The 27,549-nt window shown below is 34.9% G+C and overlaps 2 protein-coding genes and 1 long non-coding RNA gene across 8 annotated transcripts in view; 2 read left to right on the plus strand and 1 right to left on the minus strand.

The window, feature by feature from the left end:
- On the plus strand, positions 1-23,061 carry SH3PX1 (sorting nexin 33-like protein SH3PX1). The gene is made up of 12 exons (XM_067096495.1): positions 1-39; positions 3,430-3,591; positions 5,289-5,489; positions 6,098-6,248; positions 9,678-9,765; positions 12,824-12,995; positions 13,928-14,042; positions 14,354-14,591; positions 15,830-16,011; positions 16,215-16,387; positions 16,867-17,067; positions 17,288-23,061. The coding sequence occupies exons 1-12, from the start codon at positions 16-18 to the stop codon at positions 17,333-17,335; spliced, it is 1,755 nt and encodes a 584-aa protein (XP_066952596.1). The 5' UTR covers positions 1-15; the 3' UTR covers positions 17,336-23,061.
- Positions 21,176-27,549, minus strand: part of LOC136834205 (uncharacterized) — a 22,214-nt gene continuing 15,840 nt past the window's right edge. For all 6 annotated transcript variants that reach the window (XR_010851682.1, XR_010851681.1, XR_010851680.1 and 3 more), the window contains one exon: positions 21,176-23,568. This is a non-coding gene — a long non-coding RNA (uncharacterized lncRNA). The remainder of the gene's footprint in view (positions 23,569-27,549) is intronic.
- LOC136834203 (phospholipase A2 inhibitor) overlaps positions 26,621-27,549 on the plus strand; it is a 15,731-nt gene continuing 14,802 nt past the window's right edge. The window contains exon 1 of the mRNA XM_067096494.1: positions 26,621-26,892. Within this exon, the coding sequence (XP_066952595.1) occupies positions 26,890-26,892 (3 nt within the window). The 5' untranslated portion in view covers positions 26,621-26,889. The remainder of the gene's footprint in view (positions 26,893-27,549) is intronic.

Raw genomic sequence — 27,549 nt, forward strand, 5'->3', positions numbered from 1 at the left:
TCTTGCCTCGAAGTGATGGGTGTTTGTCACATTATGGAGGTAATTTCTGAATGGTGGGGTACGTGAATGACGGAACTACCATTACCCAGTGCGATTAAGTGCGGCGACTGAAAATTGGAAGCAGTGTTCGCGTAAATTCGAAAGTGATTTCGGACGTTCCCGATTTGATGTGTTTTGAGTGAAGTGGGCTTTCGGGTAAAAGGACTTGACTGGTGTCATTGGTCCGATTGGTCTGACCTTGTTTTGAATTTTGATTCGGTTTGGATCTGATTTAAGCCTTTGCTTGGCCAGTTTGGCTAAATTTCCCCATATTTTAAGATTTATCGAGGGTGCCAACACTAGTCAAGGCTGCCTTACCATCCTACTGTAGGCTTTAACTTATCCTAATTCGGTGTCGACTCGGATTGAACTGAGTGTTCACAATAAAATGTTAATTTTTATATTGCTTTTCTGATTCAGTTGTTAATTAAACCTGTCTGGTTGTGGTAGGATACCCTCAAGCTATCCTAGTTTGTTGTACGTAGCCTAGGGTAGCCCTCCTTAAATTTTGGGAGGTAAAGTATGATCCAGAGCAATCTTTGGTGAGTATTCTATCCTATTTTGTTTATTAGGCCATTAGGCTGGGCCTGACGTGACCTAAAGAAGTGCTGCAGCATCTACAGTAGGACAGGGTAATTTAGGTTAGTTTGTCCAGTAGCTTAAAGTGCCATTAATATTTTATATACTCATTTCAGGCCTAATTGTAAAATGTTTGGATGAGAGATGCTGGGAATGAGATCTGTATTTTCATATTAGTAAGGCTAGCCGTGATTTAGACCAGGCTATTTAGAGGTCATTCTGTAGAATCCTTTTGGTCCATTTGGCAAAGCTGATTTATCAGTGACAGTTTAGTTTTTTGAGTACTTTATATTTCTTTGGCAGAACTTACCTTGACTAAGGTATTTTATCTATTTTTCCCTATGTGAGTCAGAAGACCCTCCTAGATGTAACCTAGCCAAGTAGAATGATTGTCATTTTGATGAATTTTCTTTAGGGAATATCATGGTCAGGTGAATAATAAAAGTTACAAGTTTCAATAAATTGAAGGCTTGTTTCACATTCATAGTCCATTGTTGGTGGTGAGAACGTGTTCCTTAACTTCAGGGGCATTGTTTGGAAAGTGTTCATTGCGTGTAGTTCATGCACAAAGTACTTCATCAGTCTTTAGGTTTTGTGTTACATGTTACTTTGGCATAACTGTTTTTGATTGTCATAGTACATGAAGTTTCCTAATGTCTTCTGACTCCCAATTTTCCTTTCCAGAACTATTTAGTTCAACTAATTCTTAGTGGCGTTGCCTTTTGAATGCATTGTGTCCACTCAACATGGTTTGCTAACTGAAGGTAATTACTGTCAATTGAACAAAATGTCGTATTAAGGGAAGGATATGTTTGCCACCTTGCCAATTAGTATGTGGTGAATAAGGATTGTTTGGCAGGAAATCATTTATTTCATTGTCCTGTGGCACTGTAGGTCAGCTAGTCTGAGCAAATCTAATGTGTGAAATGACAATTGTGCAATTGTAGTGAATGAATATTACCATTGTTTGACAAATTAAGTATAGAGGCTACATTCAATGATGTTACAGGACCCTACTGAAATTGATTGTACCTTTTCCACACACTACCTCCATGTCCTCACTGAATGAGATCAGTTGTGTAGCCTCCATCACATGGGATAAAAATTATACATAGAATCCTTGTAATTAAAATATTACTAAAAACTTTTTGAGCAAGTCTGGTTTTATATCAGTGCTGTAAAAAATTTTTCCTGGATGTAACTACATGTGAGGTTTAGAAGCATATCGCAAATTCAGTACCTAATATCCATTTTAACATTGTGAAAGGGGATGTTATGCAAAATTATTCCATTTTGAAATGCAAAGGCATTGCAAAAACAAAGCATATGGTCTGCGTGATAATCTTCTCATTTTATTTGGGGAAGCTGAAATTTTTCATGTTTTCATCAACATCTATTGTATTATGCACATGAATCTTGTCAACCAGTCCATGTCTTTATTCATGTCCCTGGCGTATCCCTTCTCATGCGCTGCTCATGACGTGCATGGGTTAAAATATGAGATGTGCATTAGCTTTTATTAATTATGGTGATGTTTCTCACTTTTAAAATATGTTAGTGCGCACAAATGTATACATTTTAATATATAATCTTTAACTAAGACAAGAGTGTTATTTTAGCCAGAGGTATTATGGATGTAATGTAATTCGACATAATTCTTGAAAATATGGTTGCGATCTGGCTCATTATCGATTAATGGATTGGTAAGAGTCCCTTGTAAATTGTTAGAAGCTACATATTTTAGCTATGTCAGCATTATTGCATACAAAAGTAAAAAAACAATGTCACTCATTTGTTATCTCTGAGGGTAGGTTGATAGGTACTATCACTAATTGTGTGGTTAGCAAATGGCTATTCTTCATGTAATGGAAAACACATTAGTATAAATTTCCTCAACTATCTTTGATGTTAATGTTTGTAAGGACTGGTATTACTACCATTATCTTGTATTCAAATGGTTAAGTTGTGGAAGATGGCTTTACAAGACTCAGTACTTTGTAACATAACTTGAGAAAGAATCCTTATGGGTGATACTAATGACTTGGCAATTCTAAACTTAACTTGAGAAAGACCACATGTGTTATGTAATACAGTACTCGGCTGCCACCATTATGTACCCATGGTATTGAAAATAGTCAGCATTTTTTTTTTTTTTTTTTTCTTTTAAGGTCACTCTCCAGTTTTGTTGCTTGATTGATGCTGGGTTCTCCGTTTTAATGATTAATGCTTCCCTGTCCTCTGTGTTAATATTCCCCATATGTTGATTTTATTTATAACAGCGTCAGTGACTTCTTTTCAATTTTCCTGCTCTCTTTTGGTGCTTGTCAGTACAAAACTTGAGCCAAAGAAGGGATTAAAAAAAAAATGCTCTGCCTTTAATCTGTGGGATTTGAACCCTTTCACATGATCATTAGCTTAATTATGTTGCTGTAAACCACGCAACCATGTATAGTTACAGCAGCCTCACTACAGGGTGTATGGTTTTGAATCCCACTACAAATGTAGGGATTTATCACATGTTATCCACTTAGAATGAAGGCTTGTAGTGTATAAGTGTAGGTCTTGTAAAAAGTGAGAAAGGTCATTATAGCTATTAAAATGTACCAGTGAATTTGTACAGGTGTAGGACACACACACACACACACACACACTCACCTCTCTCTCTCTCTCTGTCTGTGTGTGTGTGTGTGTGTGTGTGTGTGTGTGTGTGTGTGTGTGTGTGTGTGTGTGTGTCTGTCTCTGTGTGTGTGTCAACTTTTCAGATAATTAAGAATAAACATGAAATAAAATTCACAAATGTCGCTTTTCCAGGTGCGGGCATTGTACAACTTTGATGCTCAGCCAGGCACAGGCGAGCTAAGCATCAAAGAAGGAGAACTGTTGACAGTACTAAGAAGAGATGTCGGGGAAGGTTGGTGGGAGGGGACCAATTCACAGGGGGAGGCTGGGCTCTTCCCTGCAGCATATGTGGAGGTAGGTGGTGTATATAGTTAAAATTTAGTTACCGTACATATCCGTGTATAAGACGACCTTTAAATCCTTAACTTCACCCCCAAAAATTGACGTCATTAGTTAAAATTTAGTTAACATATATTTCCGCGTATAAGACAACCTTTAAATCTTATAAAATTCACCCCCAAAAACTGACTTCATCTTATGCCACCATTCTAAAAATCAAACCTTGAATTCTAAGTGATATTTTGGTAGGCTAGCCACGGCCTCGGTGCGATAACCACCGACGTACGTGAAAAGATTCACTTTATGAAATAAACTGATATAAAGGTAATAAAACCACTTTTACCTTATATACTATTGGCATATCTTCATCGTAAATAGCCTTTTGGAGGAATAATTCCATATCAATGAAATCAACTTTTATCTAAGTGAGCCCAGCTGAGAAAATGTAAACATTGATTTATGGTTGCGCTCACAGCAACCTTTATCTTTCAGTAATCTTCAGAAATTTTAATGGTAATATAACTAGTATGGTAGTAATAACATTTAGGATAACATTATATTAATTTTCTTTAAGAATTCGTTATCTTTTGGTGGTACGACCGTGATTTTCCAATAAAATGCATTTTACAGTAGTTGCATTTAAAACTTAGGACATTCGGTCACGTTGAATGTTCTAGCAGCGGCACAGTTGCACGAATTCTTGGCTGCTTGATATAGATTTCAATTTAAAACTAGCCTCAGACTGTCGTCTTTTCGCTGGTGGTTCCATGATTGATATGGGTACACAGTAAGTTAATCAGAAATTTTAACTAGACTAGTTTGTGATTGTTGATAAAGTATATAGGTAAATGGCCATTAATACATCAGGCTCTTTGTAACTGTTTAGAACAGTTCATTCATACAAACAACAATTATGTACGATAATTATCGTATAGTATTGTTTGTTGGTAGGGGTTGTATGTGATTGATGATAAAACGTAAACAAAGCAATGGTTTCCCATTTAGGCGACGTGTGTAGGAGAAACATGATATAGAATCTGCTTCATTTCATTTATTTTGAATTTCTAAGGATACAGTAAGTAAAACAGCATTTGTAATAGTAACATCATCTCTACATAACCAGTATTTCATAAGATACCTGTTGTTGCAAAAGCTAGCCTATACACAGATGGTTTTGGAATTTAGCAGTTGTCATATACTACAGATATGAGATAAGTTCATGAATATTTGCCATAATTTTTTACCTCTTAATCTAAAGGTGGTCATCTCTCTCTCTCTCTGATTTTAACCCATAGCAGTTTGTCTAACCGAGGATAGTACCTCTGTATAATTTGCCATTTTTTTCCTGTGTTCTCTGCAGACAAACTTCCTGCCCTGATGGGATGTATATTTTTATTTTAGTTGATTATGGTATCTCTTTATGTGCTAAACATATAAAATGTCAGAATTTTAATTACAAAACTCAAGTCCTGTTTCCACCATGTCCTAGCTGTAGTGATATTGACTGCTAATAAATTTGCATTCCAGTATTGAATTTTCATATTTTCATGTATTTGACACTACACCAAAGACTTAATTCTAGTTTTTTTTAAAGTTACATATCAGATTTATTTAGTTTTTGCCTGACATCAGCCAAAATCAGGAATGGAACTAATTTTAAATCTCAGATACTCTTATTATTTCCAATCTCAAATACTTTTGTCGTTTTGCAGGATGTATCATCAACGCCACCGCCAATGCCCCCTCCACCTCTGCCAGCTGAGTATGCCAACACAGGCTCTGAATGGAATGACGGCTGGTCCAATTTCGGTGGTGGTGGTGGTGGTGGTGGTGGTAACGGTGGTGGTAACAATACTTGGAATACAACTGCGCAGCCTGCTGAAACGGAAACAAAAAGACCTGTATCACAACAGGTTAGTATTTTAAGTTAATTTTCTCGTTGCTGGATTTGTAGTGGATCATCCAGTGTGTTCTGACATCTAATCTGTTGTCTTGACTTTTATTCTTGAAGAACTAATGAGGAATTTCCCCTATTTCCTACGTAGAAGTTAAAGGGATTTCATGGCTTATATTCTCCATTGTAATGCCTTGTTTTTAAGTTTGTCATCCCTCGAAGAACTAATGAGGAATTTCCCCTATTTCCCATGTAGAAGTAAAAGGTTTTCATGGTTTATATTCTCCATTTTTATACCTTGTTTTCAAGTTTGTCATCCCTAACTTCTGACATTAGGATTAAATTTTTCTTGTAAAGTTATAAGATACACTTAGAAGGTATGAATACACTTTCAGAAATTATTTTCTTAACCCTTTAACCTAAAGTAATTGTTGTTATGGAATATTGGTATTTGTTACAAAATTAATTATTCTTCCCTATATAGTCAGAACTGTACTTGAATGAAAGTGAGAAAAGGAACCACAGTTTGAGTGCGAAGCTAACATAATAACTAGGCAAGTTGTACATCACGTCATTAGGCAGGTCAGATTGATGTGTCCCATGATTCTGTTTTTGTTTTGTACCCAGATGAGCCAGGACGACGATTGGGATGATGATTGGGACGACGACGATTCGGAGACTGGGGCAGGTGGTATGAATGGAGCCGGGAACTTTGGCCTGCATGCTCCTAATAGGGCCGCCAGACCAGCAAGTAGTGTTGGAGACATAAGTACAGCAGGTTTGTTGGTGTCTTCATCTTTTGTTGTATGGGTGTGTGTGTGAGGTTGCATTTTAGTGCCTGTTACATGTTTGTAAAATACATTAGTTAAATTCTTAGTTATACAGTGTTAAAGCCTAATCCGTCATATCTATGGAATGCTAGAATGCTGTCTTGTTTCATTGCATTTCAATGAGAGTAAATAATTTCCCAAGATAATAACTTTTAGAATAACAAAGTGCATCAGAAGTTGATTTATAAAATGACATCTTTGAATATTGCATTGAGCTTGTTGATTGGAGTTTACTGTAGCCTATATGGGTATTGGGGTGTTTTAAGTTTTAATGATAAATTTTCTGTTGCTGGAAAAGTTTTCATCTATATAAAAGTCATTGAAGCACTTAGAGGTATTTGCAGTATGTATTTTTTTTACATAATGGAAAATTTTACTTTTCAAATATATTAGCCAAAAGTAGAAATTTGATAAAAGAAATGGTAATTAAGTGTTAGAGAAATGTAGATAATCAAAGTTTTTGGCATATTTAAATTTTTTGTCAGACATCCCATAAGGAGAAAGATGGTTTGATAATGCAAGATTGTTGTAAATTTAACTTAAGAGATCCTTTATTTCTCAAGCTTTATTTATAGCTAGACATTTTTTTAAAGCAATTTCATTTTATTTATTCCAACATTTGTGGAACTTTTGATTGTTAAAATTAATTACAAGTGTGTTGAATTTCATTTACTTCTTGGTCACAGAACAAATTTAATTTCATTCCCAAATTTTTCTCTGGACCATATCACATGTCCTGTATCATACAGAATCTTGCCTATTTACTTGTCATTAATTCATTTTCAATCTGGTATTCTCCTTCCAGTTAAATGCATTAAAATATTTTTAATACTTTGATAACCACACCGGAAAGTTTTCGTTCTTTAGTGAACAGGAAGTGAATTTGCTTGATAAGCCCTATAGTAATGTTGTCAAAGTTTAAAAACTACATCTAGTGATTACTGTTTGGGAAAACGGCTGGCAACTTAGGAATTTGCATAAGATTGTTGCAGAATTTTAATTGACAATTTTGAGTGCTTTTATGGAATATGTCAAGTACCATAGTGATGTCTTCCCACTTTCAGTAGTTTCAATTTAAAAATTTCAATCCAGTAGTAAAACTTGTGTTTCTTCTCTTTGTACTTTTCATGAAAGTGGTTCTTTGAACTTTAGGCTAAGTACAAGAATGCCAGTTTAAAGAGAGAATTGTCTTACGTTAGGTTTACCTTTATTTATAAAACGACACATTCTGATGTAATCTCCACTCTGTAAGCTTTGAATGCAACTATCAATTTGTCACCAGTGTTCAAAAGCCAAGGTGCACTGGTGTAAAAAGATTGGTGTAGCTATAATATGTAAGTATATGTATATACTGTAGTTTCATTCATAAGATTAAAAGTACATTCCTGTATTCCAGTTGTCTGAGTTTTATCTTGAAATGGGGATAATTTTTTGAATGGTTAATTCAGAACGTTGGAATGACACTGATTTATTCTGCCAAGATATTTTAAAAATAGTTGAAACATGCACTTATTTTTGTTCATGACTTAGTATTGTATTGTGTACTTTAGAAATCTGGTGAGCAATGAATTTTGTAAGAAATAGGAAGAGTGTGTTGTACCTCACTCTAGGGTACATCTTAACCTCTGCACCAGAACCTAAATTTCCTGTAGTAAAGTAATTAAATTGTTTTATTTTTAGTTTGAAAGTAACTCTTAAGAACAGCTGACATAGTAAAGCAAACATGTGTATGTCATAGTATTAACTTGTATTTCCAATATTCCAAAGAGAATTTTAATAAGCAATCTCTTTTGTGCAAGGGGAAATCTGTTTTGAAATTATTTCATATACATACAGTTGAAGTGTAAATTTTTCATTGTTTTTAATAAAGTATTTGCTGTCGGGTACTTGAATGAATGGCAATTCCCAAGTCATGACAGTTTAAATTGAAAGGTTCAAAGGCTGTCTTACTTTTTAAGGTTTATGCAAACAGAACGCCTTAGTTGGTTTTCACTTGACCTGTACAGAACTGGAATAAGGCCATAAATAGTAAATTAGAATGCATTTTCTTGATAATTTATTTTTTACCAAGGTTTGAATAGTGGTGATGTAGAACTGAATGTTTGCCAGAGTTAGGAAAGAATATGGGAATGTACTTGATCATTATGAAACATCAATAGTCTATAGAAATTAATACCTGTTCATTCTGATAATGTGTAGATTGTCAAGATAATATAAACTAAAATACTATAGATTTTTAAAAAAGTATACAGTTGTTAAGAAGCATAAAAAGAATTTTTTTTAGCCTCTTGAAGGATGTATTATTACCTGTTTGCTAATTGAATTTTTTCACTGCTGTACTTGCGGTTCTGTCAGTATTGCCTGTTTTTTTCCTTATGTTTGTTTGTTTTGGTTAGATTTTTGTGCGTTAACAGTGTATCATGAGACTGCTCTCCTGCTGTGCAGTGGTTAGAGTTTTACTTTAATCCTGGCAGAACTACTAATGAAAATGGATGTTTCATACACAGGTGAATGATGCCTGAAAAAAAAACCATGTAAAGTTCTCTCTGCCTTTCTTGCAGCACAGATAGTCGAGGTAATTGCACACTTTAAACTATGTTACTAAGTCTTAAGCCTCAAATGAAGCTTTGTTGTAAAATAAAAATCACTGCTCCTGCTGTAGGGTGCTCTGCTTTGCACTGATAGTAGTAACAAGAAGTAGAAACTAGGAACATCCTTCACGTGCAGGTAACAGACATTCGGTGGGAGACTTCAGTTGACACAATTTGCGAGCTAGCACTTCATTGCAGTTGTATATTTTGTGTTGTGGATGGCATCTTGTGAAAGGACAACATTGGGTGCTTCAAGCAGTTGCTGATTTTTCCGGTGGCATTGATAATGGTTTCACGCTGTTGTTTTGATTATTGGGCTAGATCTATTTTGAAAGTTGTGTGATCATTTTTTTTAATAAATGAGTAATTAGGTTTGGTTTAGGGATAAGGGATTGAAGTAGTCACAGAGAGAGCTAGAATCTTGACATTACTAAAGTTAGTTTGATGGACTTAACAGTAAAAATAGACGCAGACAGTCGAAAAAAATTACCCAACACAATCTGCACTTTAGGGACACTTTAAAGAAAATAGTCTTTTTTTCCAGTTGGAAAATTTCTTAAATTAGAAAAAAGTCTTCTTTTTTCTAGTTAGGAAATTTAATTTAGAAATTAGTAGCACATACTTTTAAGAGGAAAATTGATGTTCATTTCTTGGGGTAGGGGGCGAGATGATTCATTATTTTATTGCATTCGCTACTGCTGACAACCTTTGGTTAGTGATGTTGTACGTGGGATATTTATAGTTTCTCTCTAAATGATATCTTGCTTGGTGATGGGGTGGTAACAGGTCGAGATGGTCGCGGGACCGTCAAGAAGAGCCTCAATCGCTTCTCCAATCTTGCTAAAAGTGGTGTGGAAGACTTCCTTGTGGGTGAGTAATGTAATTATTTATTTTCTTATTTATTTTCTAACTTCTGATTATATTTTGCATGCTATAGTGTTGCGTTTGGTCTCCTATATTATTGCTATGTACTTGTTCGGTACTGTTGTGTATACTCTTAGTGTATTTTCTTACACTTATTGTAGAGCATCATCTTGAATTTGCAATTTCTTATGTTTAAGTCTGTATCTTTGTCTTGCATACTACCACAAGTGCTTATCAGAGGCAATTAAAACCTATTACATGCATTATTGTAGCACATAAATATAGGTTCTTATGAACCAAAGACAGGCTGTTATTTCATGTAAATTTACAAAGCTGTACAGAAAAATATTTCCATTAGTTTTATACCCCAGCCTTTGCTGATAACAGGTTAACATTTGGGCAGCAGAACACCTAGAATATAATAAAATTAGTGAAATTTTGTGTGGTGGCAAAATCCATTGTATAGTGTTAAGAAAATTAATATTTGTACATTGTCTTTATATATACCTCACTTTTGACACCTTGCTTATGCTTGCATTTGACTCATCCCTTCCATTTTTTTCTGCTTTTTGGGATTGCTTCAGTAAGGAATTTGCCAAGGTAAAAATTCTCCTGGGTCAGTTGGTACATGAACCTTTTTAATCGGCATCACCCTTCGCTACTGCACGTGTACCCGTTTTAGTATTATGCCACATTTTAAGTATATGTCCTCTACAGTTAAGAATTAATCTCTTGTATTCCTCGTTTGGGTTTTGCAAGTTTCATTCATATGTTTACATTGCTTGTATTCATAGTATAGTGATGGTGAATTTTAATATCAAAGAAATCCTATTAGATATCAGTTTTAAATGTTTCGCATTCTCTAATGTCTTCTGCCCATAAGGTGTTTTATATACTCAAGATGTTAAATGTCTTCAAAAGTCTGAGGCAAGTTTGTCATCACCAAATAAGATTCTCTCTTCATGCAGTAGTATAAATATTTAGTGGGCGAGTCAGATGAGGGTTGTTAGCCATTGCTGTTTTCGTATGAAAAGAAATCATATCAGATTACTCAGGAAAGATGACAAAAGAAAAATGTCATTTACATTAGGTAGTGCTTTTCAGATTTTAGAGAGAAACTGGGGTAAGTTTTGTGAGACTTACTCTATACAGATCGTAAATTAACCAAACCAAAATCTCATTTACTTATGAATTATCACTTACTCTGTGGTGAAAATGCAGTTGGCCTCCTCCCTGGTGGCATCAGTGACAATCTTGTAGCCATTGATCTTTCGAGTTACTTGTGACAGGATAAAGCATTATGTACCTTTGTCGCAAACCATTGCCAGAGATAGTGGGAACCACTGCTGTATCAATCTTTCCCCATTTCTCTTTCTCTTTTTTAATTGTTGGTAATTTTTCTCCACCTCCTTTCTCACTGTAACAAAAATTTTTTATATATGTTTTTTTATAACTTGCTGCTCCTGCATGAACCGGTGCACTGTGCCACTTTTCCATTTAAAATCATTAACGATACGAGCCACCGCTGCCGAGTAACCCTACTAGCCATAATAATAGAATAGCATGGTACACTGAAGCTTAAATTGTATGAAAGAATAGCATTATCATTGGTTTACACTTAACCAGGATCAGAATCGTCAACAAATCAACTTCGTCTCCATACAAGGTATTGTGGCATGGAAGTACTGCCTCTATAAAGCTGCATTCATGTTTTTAACAGTGTCAAATATGCCCAGTGGACTGCCATGTCATTATGTGGAGAAGTCCCAATACTTGTTGGCATTTGGTTATGATATCAGAAAGTTAAAGCAGATTAGGGACAGATTGACCTCTCTCTGGGTTGAGTGGCAGTTCCTTCTTTGACATAATAAGTCAGTGGGTAAACTATTGGAAGGCAGCTTATCCGGACTAATTATGAGCAGACAGTCCTAATACATTGTGTTCATATTTGGTTAGCTTAAGTCAGTTGTAATTGATAGTGTTCTTTTGCTAATCATTCATTATGTAATGGTTATTACATGCTAAAAAGTGCCATTACAGTACTCCCAATAACAGGAAGGGTAGGTTAATGTGCAAGGATAAGTAGAACTGTAAAAAAAAATTAGAAAAAGGAAAAATTTCATCATGATATTTTATTATTGCCAGTTTTATCAGTACACAAAATGTTTGTAAGGAAGGAATGGAATATTTGGTGTATTAATTATATTTTTCAGTACATTTTCCATTTAAAGCAGGTTATATAAATAGGAAAGTATTGCACATGAATGTGAATCTCATTTAAGTATACTCACTGTGTGTGTTTTATATGAAGCAATACATAATGTTCTAGTCCAGTTTATAAACATTTTTCATTCTAATAATATCTCTCTGGCAGTCTTGGCTAAGGCAAATGAAAGTGGAAAATACTTATTGTTCATATAGGCCAGTAAAGCAAAATTTTGACCTGTCAGTTATAAATTATCATGATAATGAGAACGAGAGAGCCAAGACAGTTAAAATATCTTGGCTAATGCACGAAGAACAATACTTTTGCCTTTGGAAATGACAAACTTGCGTTTTATTGTATTTTCCTGTAATAGCAATTTTTACAGGTTTTCACTTCTCAAAATACTATGAAGACTTACACCCATTTATGTTAGTAAACACATTATCTTGCAGGAATAAATTTTGTAATAATCCCTCTACATCAGAATAGGGTTTATCTATGGTCGTCCTTTGGAAGATTGCATTTTTGTTATAAATTTCATGTGGCCTGAGCCAGAATTGGGGGGGTGATCATTAACTCATTAATCAATGTCTGTGTAGTACATTAGCAAGCTTTGGAGAGTTACATGGGTACAGACTTAAACAAGGTCAGGTCATGATTTAAACAACTTAAGTCAGATAGAAGCTATGCTGTGTGACTATGAATTGACTACTTATTGAATGTTACATATGGAATTTGTCTAGTTCAGTAAGCAATACTGTTTGATATCTAGAGAGCATGTGCTAGCTTATACTGTAGTACATTCTCTCCCAGCATCAGTGTTGATTTTCTGGAAAGTACATGTTAACACCAATTTTTCCAGGTGGAAGGAGGTTTCAGTGGATGAGAAAGAGAAGGTGTTTATTGAAGATTTTGGCAGTGGCCCCTGCTGGCGGGGCAATCCACATGAATTTACTTGCGCCATTTCATCTCCCAAGAAAGAATCAAAGTTCCATGGGATGAAAAGTTTCATTGCATACACAATTATGCCTTCGGTGAGTGTCATGATTTTTCTTTCTCATTTCACATATTAATCCTGGATCCTCCTTTACCTTTCTGGAAAGCAAAAGAATGGCTTATCTACTAGTGGTATCTGGCATGCCAAGAGAGGAGCATTCTTCTTCTTCTTATAGACATTAACAGAAATAAAATAAAAGCACTTAAAATGGATACAGAATACATTTGACTACAAAGATGTATGGATAGAGTCCATTAGGAAAATCATATGAAATACTTGATGTTCTTAACTAGTAGTAGGGCTCATAAATTTGCAGTGCTGATAAGGTTACTAGTTTTGTAGTTAAAGAGTTACTCATTAAATACCTTGCCTCATAATTTACACATTGATAACCAATAATAGACCCACTTGGGAGTACAGTACATTTTGTTGTTTACTGCTTCAGTAACGTCCATGTATTTTGGAAACTCTATAGGTACTGTAGATCTTTTTTAAACTTATAAGTATTAATTGCAAATGTTTGAAAAATACTTATTGCTCAGAATACTAGATAGTTTCCACATTACTACTCACCTAAATGTTCATGAGGTTTAATCTGAATTTTTATGCATCTAGTATGAGTAAAAATTTACAGTACAGTATATTAAAATAATTCTTTTTGTCATGCATGCCATGAAATATAAGGATATGAGGAAATAACATTACTTTGTTTTGTAAGGATAAAAACACTAATAGGGTTAAGTTTAATATTCTGGTAACCTATCTGGAATGCAAGGCCTGTGAAAATTTGAAAGTATTATTTCGTCTTTAGTGATAAGTTACATGAACTTGGGTTAAGCAGTATTTACATTTAAAACACCAAGCTTTCAATATAAAGTTCATGCCTTTCTTAATGGGAACTATGCAATAATGTCCATTCATACCAAGTAAATATCCTGTTTGTAGTAAGTAGATGTTTTCTATTTACAGTTTTCAACAAATCCAGTGTCAAGGAGGTACAAGCATTTTGACTGGATACAAGCTCGACTCAGTGATAAATTTCCTCTGATTCCCATACCTCCATTACCAGAAAAGCAAATATCAGGTGAGTTATTGAATTTCATGAAATTCTCTCTCTCTCTCTCTCTCTCTCTCTCTCTCTCTCTCTCTCTCTCTCTCTCTCTCTCTCTCTCTCTCTCTCTCTCTCTCTCTCTCTCTCTCTCTTTGAGTAATGTGTGACATTACATTGGCGAGCAGTCACCAGAGCAGGCATAACTGTCTTAGAAATTGAAGTAAATTTAGTCCATATTGATGTATGCCTGAAGAGAACTAGGAATATTAATTAAACTAGTAATTTCTTTGTTAATAACCCTAATTTTAGTCAGTGTACTTAATCACCATATCCTCTTTGTGTAGGCCGTTTTGAAGAAGATCTAATCGAGTACCGAATGACAATGCTGCAGTCATGGATAGATAGAATATGTCGCCATCCTGTGATATCGCAAAGTGAAGTCTTCCATCACTTTGTCACCTGTCCAAATGATGAAAAGAAATGGAAAGCGGGTAAAAGAAAGGCAGAGAGTGACAAGCTTGTTGGCGCAAACTTCTACTTGGCTATTGAACGACCAGACCAGTCACTGGATGTACTGCAGACGTAAGTGTTGTGCTAAGATTGTTTATTTATGTAATTGGTCGTTCTGTCTTGTATATGTGCAGCGATAGTAGTATAGTTCTTGCCATGCACCGGCTATATAACCTCATCCTTGTTTAATGGCAAACATATGTGGAGTAAAGTATATTGCAGCAAATTGAAACATGAATGAAGAATCTGATAAGAAATGAAAATGAATTAAACCCATATGTCCAGTTGTGGTGGTCATTCCAAAAATAATGCCTCATGATGTAAGTCCCATGATTGTTAGGCAAATAATTCTCATGAACCAGTTCCAGATTACAAAACAACACTATTAAACTTGTTTAATGTGACGGTCCAGTTTCTAACCAGCTGCAGATATGAAGTTTGTGAAACAAATCTGTTAAAGAAATTTTATTAATTAATTTTTTCAGTAAAGCCAATTATTACATGTTGAGAAGTTTATTTCTTAATTGGGAGTTAATTTTACTACTAATATAGTTAAAGAGTTAATTTCACCACTAATATAGTTAAGTTTAATAGTGGAAGTTGGAGTAAATTTTAAAGGGCTGGGAAAAGACAAAGGTGTTGGGTTAATTACACCAATTATTGTAATGCACATTGAATCCCCAGAGAGGACTACTCTGAATAGAAATGAGTCACATGTACACATTATTTAGGGTTTGGTTGCCAAACCATGTGGTGCAACTGGTAGCATGACTTGAAGTCTTTAAGGGGTTTTGCTGAATTTGTTAGTAGTCACACATTGTTCAGAAAACATCTTATAACTTTTAGTGTTTCAGTAATTGTTAGTTGTAATTTAGTTCTTTAGTACAGTATTGTGGTCTGTTTTCAGTTTTTTAGAACAATAAAAAGTGTTGTACTTTCTTAAGTTTCTGATCTTTAATTTTTCGAGGTGGGACATTTGTTTTTCTATGTAATATAAAGTAATTTAAGTTTTGATACATATTTTGGACTTGTCTGAGTAAATGAGAGCTTGAGTTAGGTGGGAAGAGGCTAAAGGGATCATATGAAAAGAATAAGCAGAAAGCACTGCAAGCAAGGGTTTGCAAAGAATATACAACACTGTCTGCAGTTTCCCAGGCAAGGTGTAATGTAAGTGGTGCCACTCCTGTGCAGAGTAAGGTTCTTTGACAACATGAAATCACACCTAGTTATGTAAGGTTTTTCTGTCTTCCCCAGCAGTTCTTCATCATTTCGGCATAGGTTATGAAGCTAAAGTCTTATCTGTTTTGCAGGGAAAATAAACTTGAAGGCTATAACCGCTTCTTTAATAATCTGGATGAAGCTGTCAAGTTGCTTCAGAACACTTGCATTGACCAAGGAAAGAAACATCAAACAGCCTACAAACGAGAATTCAACAAAATTAGTCATTCCTTTTCGAAGTTGAGTCGAGCATTTGATACAGATCCATCTAATTGTGAGTACTGTATACATTATTAACCTTCTACCCTTAGGGTCATGGACAATTTTAAAGATGATCCCTTGAGTATGGTGCTGTTTTCTTATAGTACAGTATCTGTATTAAAGTTTGTTACAATTTGACAAGTTTATGAAGAGAAAAGACTGCTCTTAAGCAATTGTTTTACTGTTGGTAATAGTTATTACAAATTTATTTTTTAGGTGCACCTGAATTGACAGAAGCTATACATCGTGTCAGTGAAGCATACTCTGACATAGGGACTGTGTATGATGAGGAGCCTAAGCATGATTGGGACCCTTTTTGTCACCTTTTGTTTGAATACCGAGGACTGATTGAGGGATTTCCCAATGTCATTTCTGCTACAAAGGTTTGTGTTCGTTTCTTGGGTGTTAATTCATTGTTTTTTTTTTTTGTACTATACCCATAGTATATTGCAAAGTCATTGGAAATCATTTGTGTTATCATGCGTTAGTGATACTTTTGTCACCCTTCAGAATCTTATTTAACCAGACCATGAAGTCAAAAGTAAACCTTTATGTTGGGGTGTGATTTGGAATCTTTTAAGCTGTGTTTTAAAAGGGAAGAACTAAATGTCAAGCTACCATTAGGTCTGTTGATCTTTCCAAATTTGACTTGATATAATTTATAAGGTGTTTAAATGTATTCATATATTATTTTTACATAAGTGCTTGTATGACATATGTGATGGTCCCATTTGAGGTTAGGTTTTAGATCATGTGGACCAGTGGTGCCATTTATGAGGATCACTATAGAGAAGTTAAAATGGTAATAATTTACATCTAATGTAATTAAGTGGAAAGTTAATCATCCATTTTTATATTAAATAGGGAGCCATTGCAAAAGAGACAAGTTGAAAAGGAAGCTAATGAAGGTAGGCTAGATCACGACCAGGTTCCGCCAATGATCAAGCGTTCTGATACAATTGCTTACGCTTTACATGCAGAAGTAGCTCATTTCCATCAAGAACGAACCAGGGATTTCAAGAAAGCAATGGTATCTTTCTTGACTGAACAAATCAATTTTTATCAGAAGGTAAGTTTTCATACTGTTTTACTCTGAACTGGCAGTTACTACTAAGACGTATAAAATACTCGTAGGGCTATTTCCATTAGGTTTTCCAGTCATGAAAATAATTGCATTCATCAGCTTCTTAACATAATTCAAAATAGTGTTGTTATAATACATGAGGAAAAGCTGTATAGCAGTTTTTGAATTAGTCCAACTCAGAAAGCCCCATTCATAATTTTTTCAGATTACTGACCGACTACGAGAAAGCCTGGAAGCCTTCAATAATGTATAATCAATCGTCATATTTAGAATTTTGACAATTTGAGGAGGAGGTGTTGAGCCTCTACTGTTACACAGTACCAAGAATTCCTTTGTTGTTTTTAAGATGATTTGTTTCGATTGTTGTTAATTTAAACAGTAAATGAGACTGGATACTTCACATAGCAGAAAATTAATATGGTTTACTGGAGATCAGATAGTGTGTATTTAAGTCATTCAAAGTTTACTCTTGATTCAGAATTGGCCAGGTAAGTTTTTTATTAATTTTCATGACTAGGAAATTATGTACTTAAAATTTTTATTTGCTTATTGGAGCTTTTCTTGACTTAAAAAGCAGGGATGGATCAAGGCCATTGAATCTGAGTTAGTTTTTATCTGATTTTTTTTTTTTTTATTGAAGTTCTGCTGTGTGGAGGACATTTTCATGGCTGCATATGCTCAATATTTATAATTTTGATGATTGAGCTTCATAGGAGTGATTTGTTTGTGACTAGATCTTCTTGGAAAAGTGGCTTAAAACCAGAGAATGGTGCTGTTCATAGAAAACTCCTACATTACTTGAGAAGATGGAATGAAAGTTACTGTAGGATTGCTGTGAATCAGGTTTAACATTTTAGAAAATTTATCCTGTTATGCTGAATGTGAGCGATTGCTCAGCCTTACGTTTTCAGAATGAAGATGAGAATAGAAAATTTAGTTCTTTAGCAAGGTTTCCTGAAGGATACAGTAATAGTGTAACTTAAGTTTCAAGTCCAAACATCAATTATAACCTTTTTGGTTGAGACTTAATGCAGAGGGCCATTGTGTATTTTTACCACATCTAAATTTTTAGCCGTACAAATTTTTAAGACTTTTATAACCATACCAAGCATACTTTTTACAGTATTTGAGAATTTACACTTGCACAGAACGAGGGGTAAGGATTTAGATTCCAATGAATTTATCATAAGATCTGGAGAATTTTTGAGTAAGGAATAAGCTTATACTTTTAACACGTCGGTGGAAGGAAATGAACCATAGCAGTTGCAGTGTGATGAATTTCAGAAGCTACTGCCAAGGTTTAGAATAACCTATAACTACTGAATCCCATCCAACTTTGACATCGAGTTTGTTGTGTATTTGGTGGCAGTATATTTTGTCTCCCACATAAAGAGAAACACTAAGGCTTACAGACGTGCTATGTTAAATGTGTGACAACGGTGAATATTTCCCAAAATTCCTCCATTGACATGCTCAGTGAATGTCTTGCTCCTCTTTCTTTATCCCTTGGTATATCTAGTCTGGAGATGGGTTAGTTTATGTGCAGCATGCAACAAATTAGAACCTTGTGTGTCTCTAGAACCTAATTTAAGACACTGTAAATGGAAAACAAAAAATACTCTGATTCCCTATACGTTATATAAAAATATTTTGTTGAGGAGGAATGGTCTCCTACCCAGTCATTTCATATAAGTTAGAGGTGTGTACGGTGGACTGGAGCATTTCCACTATTTTGGTTTAGTATTTAGCACTCTCAGTGTAGAATAGCTAATAATTTTAGCTTCAATCATTTATCAGGCTAGTACCCAACCCATCGAGTGGTAATGGCTACTTCTTGGGTGAAAGCAAATGCATTGTAAAAATTAAGGCAAAAATGTTCACATATACAGTACTGAATTGTATGGAAGATATGATAATTGGTTTACTCTTCGATGTTCAGCTGTAATAGAGTTTTTAAAACAGTGATTTATGCAGGTCCTGTTAATTGACAGTGCCAGAAAATAAATCACTGATCTTCTGTTTTCCACAAAGCCTTTAGACTTGTATTAATGATAGGAGTTATTGTATATTAAGCCATTATAACACCTCATTGAATTTTGTCATTCAGTGGTATACCCAGATATAGAATTGGACATTCACAGGAATTTATGTAAAATACTACTAAATTGTTCATGGTATTCAGCATCATACAAACTATTTTGTATAAAATATTAGTTGTCAAGCAACAACCCTATATAGTATTGAATTTTGCCTGCTGCTAAAGTAGATTGTCGCATTCACTTCATGCAAAAGTGCTCCTTCACAAAAGATTTTTAGATAAAAGTTATTTGACAGGAACTCTGTGAAAAGCGTTAACATGAATTTGTACAATCTGCTAGACACAACTAGGAAAAGCTGAATAACAATGTTAAGTTAAGAGGGTAGGTATTTGAACCAAAGATGTGTGTGATAACATTCTAAAAATCATGTGATTAAATTAAAAATTGATTTTTCTAACATAAAATAATGGACCAGGACTTTACATTGGGAAGGAGAATTGCAAATCTTCATTTCATGATTGTATGTTGCTGGACTCCCACTTCTAATTTGAAGATTTGTTAATTGGTCTGAAATCACCCATACTCTCTATTCTGTTATGTTATTTATGAATGTTTGAATTAATTTTGCTGACAGTACTGATTTCTACGTGTAGTTGTAGAAACACTTCCTTATACACCTTCATGCTGTATTGTATGTCTTGTGAAATGTTGATTTTAGTCAAGTGCCTTAATATTTATATACTTAGCTTTTTTATACAGTCATTAAACTTTCCAGAAATATCCTATGCTTGTGAAGATCTAGTGAGGCTCATATTTATCAGTATTTTATGTTAATCTAAATCTGTGCAATCTATATCTTTGCTTTTAATTGCAGGATCTTAATTTGTTTTTAACTTTTTCACTCTTAATCTTAATGGTGGTGAAAGATTTACTGGAGAAAGAGATGCAACTTAATGTAGGTGTATTTATTTGACTTTAATGACTGTTGCAGTGGATAGGGTTTTCTTAATCTTCTGCGTTATTCCTAATGTCATTAAAGGTGTTTTATGAAGTTTCACCAGTGTTTATAAGCTGGACAATATTGCCTTTGTGATTTTTGCTTTGCACTATTTTATATTCACTTCATATTTTATCATTTAGTAATATGTTTCATTCTTTCATATTGTATATTATATTTAGTGCTATAAAGTGTATCAATGGATATTTAAGGGGCCAAGTTTTAATAATGAGTTTAAGGTTGATTTAGTTAACCCGTATGTTCCCTTACCTCAGTACAACAGTGCTCTGAATTATTTTGTAATAGTTATGGAATTGGCATCAGTGAATGGTCTGTAATTGCTGGGGGGTCAGGCTGGATATTCCACTCTCGACTGGTCATGTGTGTTGTGATTGAGCATTTCTGGTCCTTGATCCTTTTGTCAGGTCTGTATGAAATTTATAAGTTCCTATCCCCAGAAACATTAATTTTTAGAATATTCCTCTTCACCTGTTGTGAAGAGAACTTTTATCAGAATTATCTTAAACTAATTAAAGCAAAAACTGATGTGGTTCCAATTTGGTACAAGAGAAGGAAAAATCTTGTTTGCTGAAGTCTTATTTTTTTGTTTGCAGAAAAAAATGTATATCTGAGCAATACTCCCATGATTTGATCAGTTTGGGAAGTCTTGGTGCTATGAAATGTGTATTGTGAATTAATGTTATGTCAGCTATCGTGATTACTGTATACATTATTAATAAGTAATATTTTCAATCAAAAGCTAGGTTGTAGTTAATTTTTTTTTTTTTTTTTTTACGGCTTTGCTAAATTGGCTTAACTTCTTGGTACAGTAACATGACTCATCATTATTCTTGGTCATCATTACTTGCAAGAATGTGTTGGGTTTATAATTATTTAAATCGTCATTACTTGCAACAATGTGTTGGGTTTAAAATGATTTTGAAGTTTTTTCTTGATCTGATACACCCATAGGAGGATTTTTCATTAGTGAAACTTGGCAATCAAGATGGCAATTTAGTTACCTATTTTTTTTTTTTATTTTTTTTTTTTTTGTTCCTGTACACTTATCAAAACAGTGTATTGAAATTAGTATTATGGAATATATATATATTTTAAATATCTTAAGGGAGAACTTCCCATATAGTGTGAAGTTTAAAAAGTCAATACATTGGGCTATCGTGGCTCTCACATTTATATTTTCATTATCCTTGGGCAGAGCAGTATTGTTTTTACTGAAGCTGGAATGACACATTTCTGATGCTTTCATATGAAGTCGGAACAAACTGTTCCTGCATTGAGATTTTTGTTAGTGGAGAGACCAAAACATTGTAGTACAAATCCACTGTTAGAAGCAGTGGGCTAGTCCTTAGAGGCTACTCTGTACTGGTCCTAGGCAAGTTAAATATGGTTGATAATGATTGCAACATTGGACATTATTTTTGAAAAATTTAAAAGCATTTTTCTAAATTGACAGTACTCCATAGTACAGTACATATAAATGTGAGAGTTGGCTTTGAATATTTTGTTAAATGTGCCAGTATGACTTAAGAAATCAACAATGCTTTGTAGTTCTAAGAAAGTAAAGCTGAATTTTTTTCAGTTATTTAAATTTTAGGTTCTGTACATAATAAAGATCTATATACACATTTTAGTATTAAATTACTTTGGCTAGGTCTTACAGAATTGCCTCCCTAACCCCTTCATATGTTTTTATTTTTCTCCCAAGAATTCAGTGATTATTACTGCAGGCCATTTGTACCAATTAGGTTTGCTAATTTGAGTTTATAATGCATTTGGGGGTTTGTTCCTAAGCACTAGCAGGATTTTGGACAATTTGCAAAATCAGATTAAGTTTTCACAAAATTCATTGTTCATTTCATTTAGTTAATATATTTCAGTGCAAGTAGCTAACTAGAAAACTTAAAACTTTCATATGTCATAAGTAGAACTATTCTTAGATGAGATTAAATGTCATTGGTCTCAATATTTGGTGAGCCAAGGAGAGGAGCTCTTTACACTTGTGCAGCTAACTACTCCAATAAAATTTGAATTCAGTGAATATCATGAAGCTGTTTTAAATCTTTATTTTGATTGACAAACACTTTGCTCATAACTTGTGGTACAGTAAGGAAAATATATTTTCAAGTGTTATATTGTAATATATTAACTTTTTAATTGTTGTGATGCAGGTTGTTAATTGAAACTAAACATAAGCACCAGTATGCCTTTTGATTTGTTTTAAATTCCCTTGAGCACCAGTATGCCTTTTGATTTGTTTTCAATTTAGGGAATTTATAACTTACAATTGAAGGATCTTGCTGCATACAGTTTTACTGCAAGCGAGGGTGTTACTTATGCAATTTCTCGCAATTTTATCAGTTACAAATAGTCTGAGAATGCTTTCAATTCATATTAAAGATACAAAAGTTTTGAAACCCTGTCTAAGTATGAATGGTTTTGGAGATTGATTTTGCTGTGTATATAGACAGGTGGTGCACTTAGCCTGTTTCTCAACTAATAACCAAATAAATTCTGTCAGTTACAAAGCTATAAGGAATAGCGTGAGCTTCATACGGATGCATAGCCCATGAAACTGTGATGAAAGAAACCTTATGATGTACTGAATGAGTCTGTCCAGCACAAACTGGTACATTGTTGTCAAGCAGCTTTTCCATTTTAATAGACGAAACATTTCAGTGTCAGTAAGACCGCAGCTTTTATAGCTACTATATATTTTTTTAAAGCTACCAGACAGGTTAGAATTTTAATAGCACTAGATCTTCCAGTCATGTTAATGTAATTCTGTTAGATTGTAAAGCGCTGTGCTGTAAATTATGTAATTAATTTCATCTGGTATATATAAGTAATGTAAACGGATAAAAATATTATGCTTCGAACTGTGAATATATGTAATAAAGTTTTGTCACTATATTTTGTCCAAAAGTGTATTTATGAACCTTTCTATCCAACAATTCTTTATTTGCTCCTCAATGGTGGTTGAAGTTCCACAAACAATAGCTACAAATACTTGATCTCATGTCTGATTAATGATCTAGCTGTATTATAGCCTCTGGTTTCCTATTTTCTTGTCATGATTCTTCCAGTGATGAACTCTGATGGCCTGAGGGTGGTTTAGAACTTCTCTGGCATGTGGTGAACTGTCCACTGGTTTTGAGTAGCTGACATCAGTTGTGGTGAATTTTTATGTCAAGGTAAATGTTTGTCGAATTATTGATCGACAACCATTAAGGGCACTAAAAGCTTTATGCATATCCAAGTATGAGGCAACCTCATCTGTCCTCCTACAGAAACTTTGAGGTAGGCATGTGACATTGGAAACGCGTGTCCACGATTAGTAATCCTCCTCCTACCAAGTGATGATGATTAAGGTGGTAACTTCTGACCACTTCCTTGAAAAAGTTGCTGGTAACTTCCACGCACAACTCGAACCTGTGAAAACGCAAAAACATTAATACAGGTTTAATATGACCCTCATCGATTTGGATCCCATTTCGGGGAGTAGGAAAATAGCCCAATTAATCATGAAAATGGTTAATTGAATTGTAGTCGCATACGATGACTCCCAATCTAAATTTAATTTAAAATATAAGATTTTAAAATCTCAAAGACAACTCCTCTTGTCAGCCCTGTGAGAGCTTAAGATATTTTTAGAGGACTGCCAAAACACACTGCCTTATAATAATGAATGTGACTATAATAATGACAAATTGGTGCTGAACATAAAAGTTGTATGTTCACACTATGGACTGTGAACAAGGATAAACAGTTGGGAAAACATTGTAAGCAATAATATATGATAAACAGACATACTAAATTATTGCCAGACAAAACTTACATCTTGGGGAAAAAAAACTTCCATGAAATAGACCATAAAAATAATGGGGAAAAAGACTTCCCATGAAATACACTGTTAATAGAAAATGTGAAAACTGTTCAAAACTTGATGGGTACAAACAATTCAGAGACAAAATTAGAAACTGACGAACCTTAAGTATATTGAGGCTTTCAAGAATAAGCCCTTGACCATCTTAGCAATACAAAACTAAATCTAACTAAAATTCTGAAAAATAAACTTAATGCAATATGTGTATAAGTTTCTAGGAAAGACCACGAACCCTAACCAACCTGAAATAAAAGAAACTAAATATAGAATCGAACAAAATATAGCCTGATAGCATTCAGTTACCAAAAACAAAAAAAAACAAAAAATGACAAGATAACACCAACCACAGTCAATAGAAAATATAGGGAAGTAAACCAAATCTTTAAGACTACTCAAATATCAAAATTACAATGATTTTCATAAGTAACTCGCTGTAAACTGCAAAGCAGAATAGAATGCCCATATATGAAAAGGGGAAAATGGAAAGAATTAAAAAATGAGTAAATAATTGTATACAAAAACCAACCATACACATTTTACAGAAGCCCGGAATATGTGGCATGATAGTATTAAAGTACTGAAAATTTTTAACATAATTAGCCTTTTTCACAGGTACACAAACAATGATCTTTTATTTGGACTACCTTGGGCAAAACTGTCTGGTCATTGATGCATGGTCAAGGGTTGCCTGGCTCCTACACTGCTTGGTTGGCGCTGCTCTGCTTGGTCCTGTGGCCCATAAACCCCTCGGTGGTGCCCCCAACTTAGCCTGTGACTGTTTGACTGAGTCGAAGCGTGGGTGGCCCAGGGTTGGCCTGGCCTTTGCTGCTCCACTCAGTGACTGTTTGACCTTGGTCTGACCAAGTCAAAGTGTGCATGGCTTGGGGCTACCAAAGCCTGTGCGCTGCTCTGTTGGTGCCAACCTGCTCAGGACAGGAGGTGTGCGCTTCTGCTTACCTCCTTGTGCAGCACTGCCGGCATGACCAAGTCCCTTTCCTTTCAGGGCAGGTAATCTGTAGAGGGGATCATGCTTAATCACTTTTCACTACCTTGGACTGTGACCTGGCTATTGGGGCACTTGTCATGACACCCCTGAGGGGAAACAGTCAGGCTCCTTTGTTTCCACATACTCAAGTAGGAGACCCATACTGACCAAGTTAGGGGAGCATGTACGCAAGGTCACTCGACTTACTTATCAATACAATGGTCTCACGAAAAACCAGGGCTACTTGGCACCAGTTGTTTTGTTTACCAGGCTCCTTCCTCTGCCTCTGACAAGACAGCAGAGGTACTGTATTATGTCCTGGAGAATACCAAGACCTGGGTCCCTATATGTGGACCTGTACAGACTGACAAGCAACCTTGGGTTAGAGTGGAAGAGTTGTAGTAACGAGATAAGTCTTCAAAACTGACAGACAGACAGAAAGGATGATCCTTCTTCACACATAGCTATTTACAAACGTCTACTCTTGTACTAAGATTAACTGAAATCATCGCGTATATCTACACATGATGGTCTACCTCTGAACCAAGTTTAAATGAAATATAGGAGTCACAATGTTCAGCACCTGTGAAAATCATCCCTGTAAATACAACTGTAAGATTTTTATAGGTCCGTGAGTCCATGAACGCTACATAAAACCATTTCTCTTTATTCAAATTGTTCATTTAACATTTCAAAAATGAACACTTGATCTAAGCACCCTCGTCCTTGTATAAATAAGCAATGCTCTTCCCCCAACAATCCTTCAGTAATTGTCTTTCTTTCTTTATAAAAACTTTACCATACATTTTTTCAATAATTCTTACAATCTCCACTACCACCTTTACACTTATCAAAAACAGAACAATCGCTCTTCCCATCCATTATTTTGGAATCTTTCCCTCATCCAAATACACCTTACACGCTCTTGTCAGCCATTCAATCACACTTTCACCACTGTACTGCAGAACGGCCTCTCCTATCCCCAACATTTAATGACTAATATAAAAATGATTATTTAATCATTTCTGCAAGCTGCCCCATTTCTTCAAAATTACAATGGGATCTACTACTTAGTCCTGACGGTACTATTATAATGTCAAAACATTTTTATCAAGTCTACTGGTACAGATGAAATGGAATAATGGAATCAACAAGGAAATCTACGATACGATAGGAAAGAAAAAGAGTGGAAGGAAATACAGGAGACAGGGCACAGGTCAGTTGAAGGGTAGAAGAACATCAAACAATTCTCCCTACAACAAAATATGAATTCTTCGAGTGAACAATAAGTGACAAGCAGTAGTAAAGCAAAAGGTATCCTAATTGCTAAATTGTTTCGTTATTATTATTATTATTATTATTATTATTATTATTATACAACTGTAAGAACGACACTCGATCACACCTGTAATATTAGAAAGTTGGTTGAAAACCTAAGGGTCTAATATTACAATAATCTGGTTTTACAGTCGTCCTCACGATGATTAAATTCGGTGCGCTTCTTTAGATCTACATAATATATTTAAACCTACTCAAACTCGGTGCGCTTCTTTAAAATAATATATTTAAACCTATTCAAACTCTATTTAAACATATTCAAAGTCGATATTAACACGTGCTTCACGCGTCACCACAATAGTAAGTGGAATACGATCTTTTCCAGGCAATTCTCATAGCTTCGTAATGTTACACATTTCTGCGATTCAACTTTCATCTTTCACGGTGGCACTCCATTTTCTACAACCTTATAGAAAACGGGTGACCCCATACAGTATCAGGTACCACTACCAAACAGAACGGGCTTCAGTATCCCATTGAGAGTTAAGTGCGTGGGGTGGACAATACACACGGATTTCTAGACAGCTGCCGTACATGGGACGCAATGGTAAGAATTCATTACATTTTATAGAATTCATTGCATCTTATAAGATGAGAGTTTGAGTGCAAACGTCTCTGAAAACGAGAGAGTGTTGTATTACAGATGTACACTGAAGTCTCGACTTGGAAGAGTTAATTTTTACAGGTGAACCACGGTTCCAGCCTGACTCATCACGAAAAGTCAGGTGTTTTGCCATCCGCTCCTAAATTCGCAGTGGGAGGGACCTTCCCTTGGCAATCAGAACCCCCAACGATCTAAAGACTTAACTGATGTTTTTCCTGTTCGAAAAGAAAAATCGTGCCTAAATCACCCCGAAGAGATGAAGGGCGTGTGTGACAAGCATCGAAGCCCATACAGGGTCTAACAAAAAAAAAATTCTAAGGATTACAGTTCTGGAAAATGAAGTAAAAGACCTCTAAACAACAGTGACTAGAATCCTGGATGCAGAGAGAGATTTCAGTTGTTATCTAATACAGTGAATGTTTCGAAATCCAACGCAGAACAGAATTTATATCAAGAGAATCTCCCTCGGTGTTTGTGGAAGAATTGTTTTACTTCATACGTCTCACCTGTTGGCGAAACTTTGTGGGACAACGAAACAATAACCACAAGTTAAGACTTTAACAAAAGTCGTTTCATCATGAGCCAGTATCGTAATATTTA

This window comes from Macrobrachium rosenbergii, chromosome 53 (genome assembly GCF_040412425.1).
Source record: "Macrobrachium rosenbergii isolate ZJJX-2024 chromosome 53, ASM4041242v1, whole genome shotgun sequence".
Taxonomy (NCBI): Eukaryota; Metazoa; Arthropoda; class Malacostraca; order Decapoda; family Palaemonidae; genus Macrobrachium; species Macrobrachium rosenbergii.

Coding starts and splice junctions, on each gene's coding strand:
- SH3PX1 (XM_067096495.1), top strand. CDS start 16: ATGGGTGTTTGTCACATTATGGAG. Junction 40..3,429: donor GTGTTTGTCACATTATGGAG/GTAATTTCTGAA, acceptor TCGCTTTTCCAG/GTGCGGGCATTGTACAACTT. Junction 16,388..16,866: donor TTTCTGCTACAAAGGTTTGT/GTTCGTTTCTTG, acceptor TTAAATAGGGAG/CCATTGCAAAAGAGACAAGT.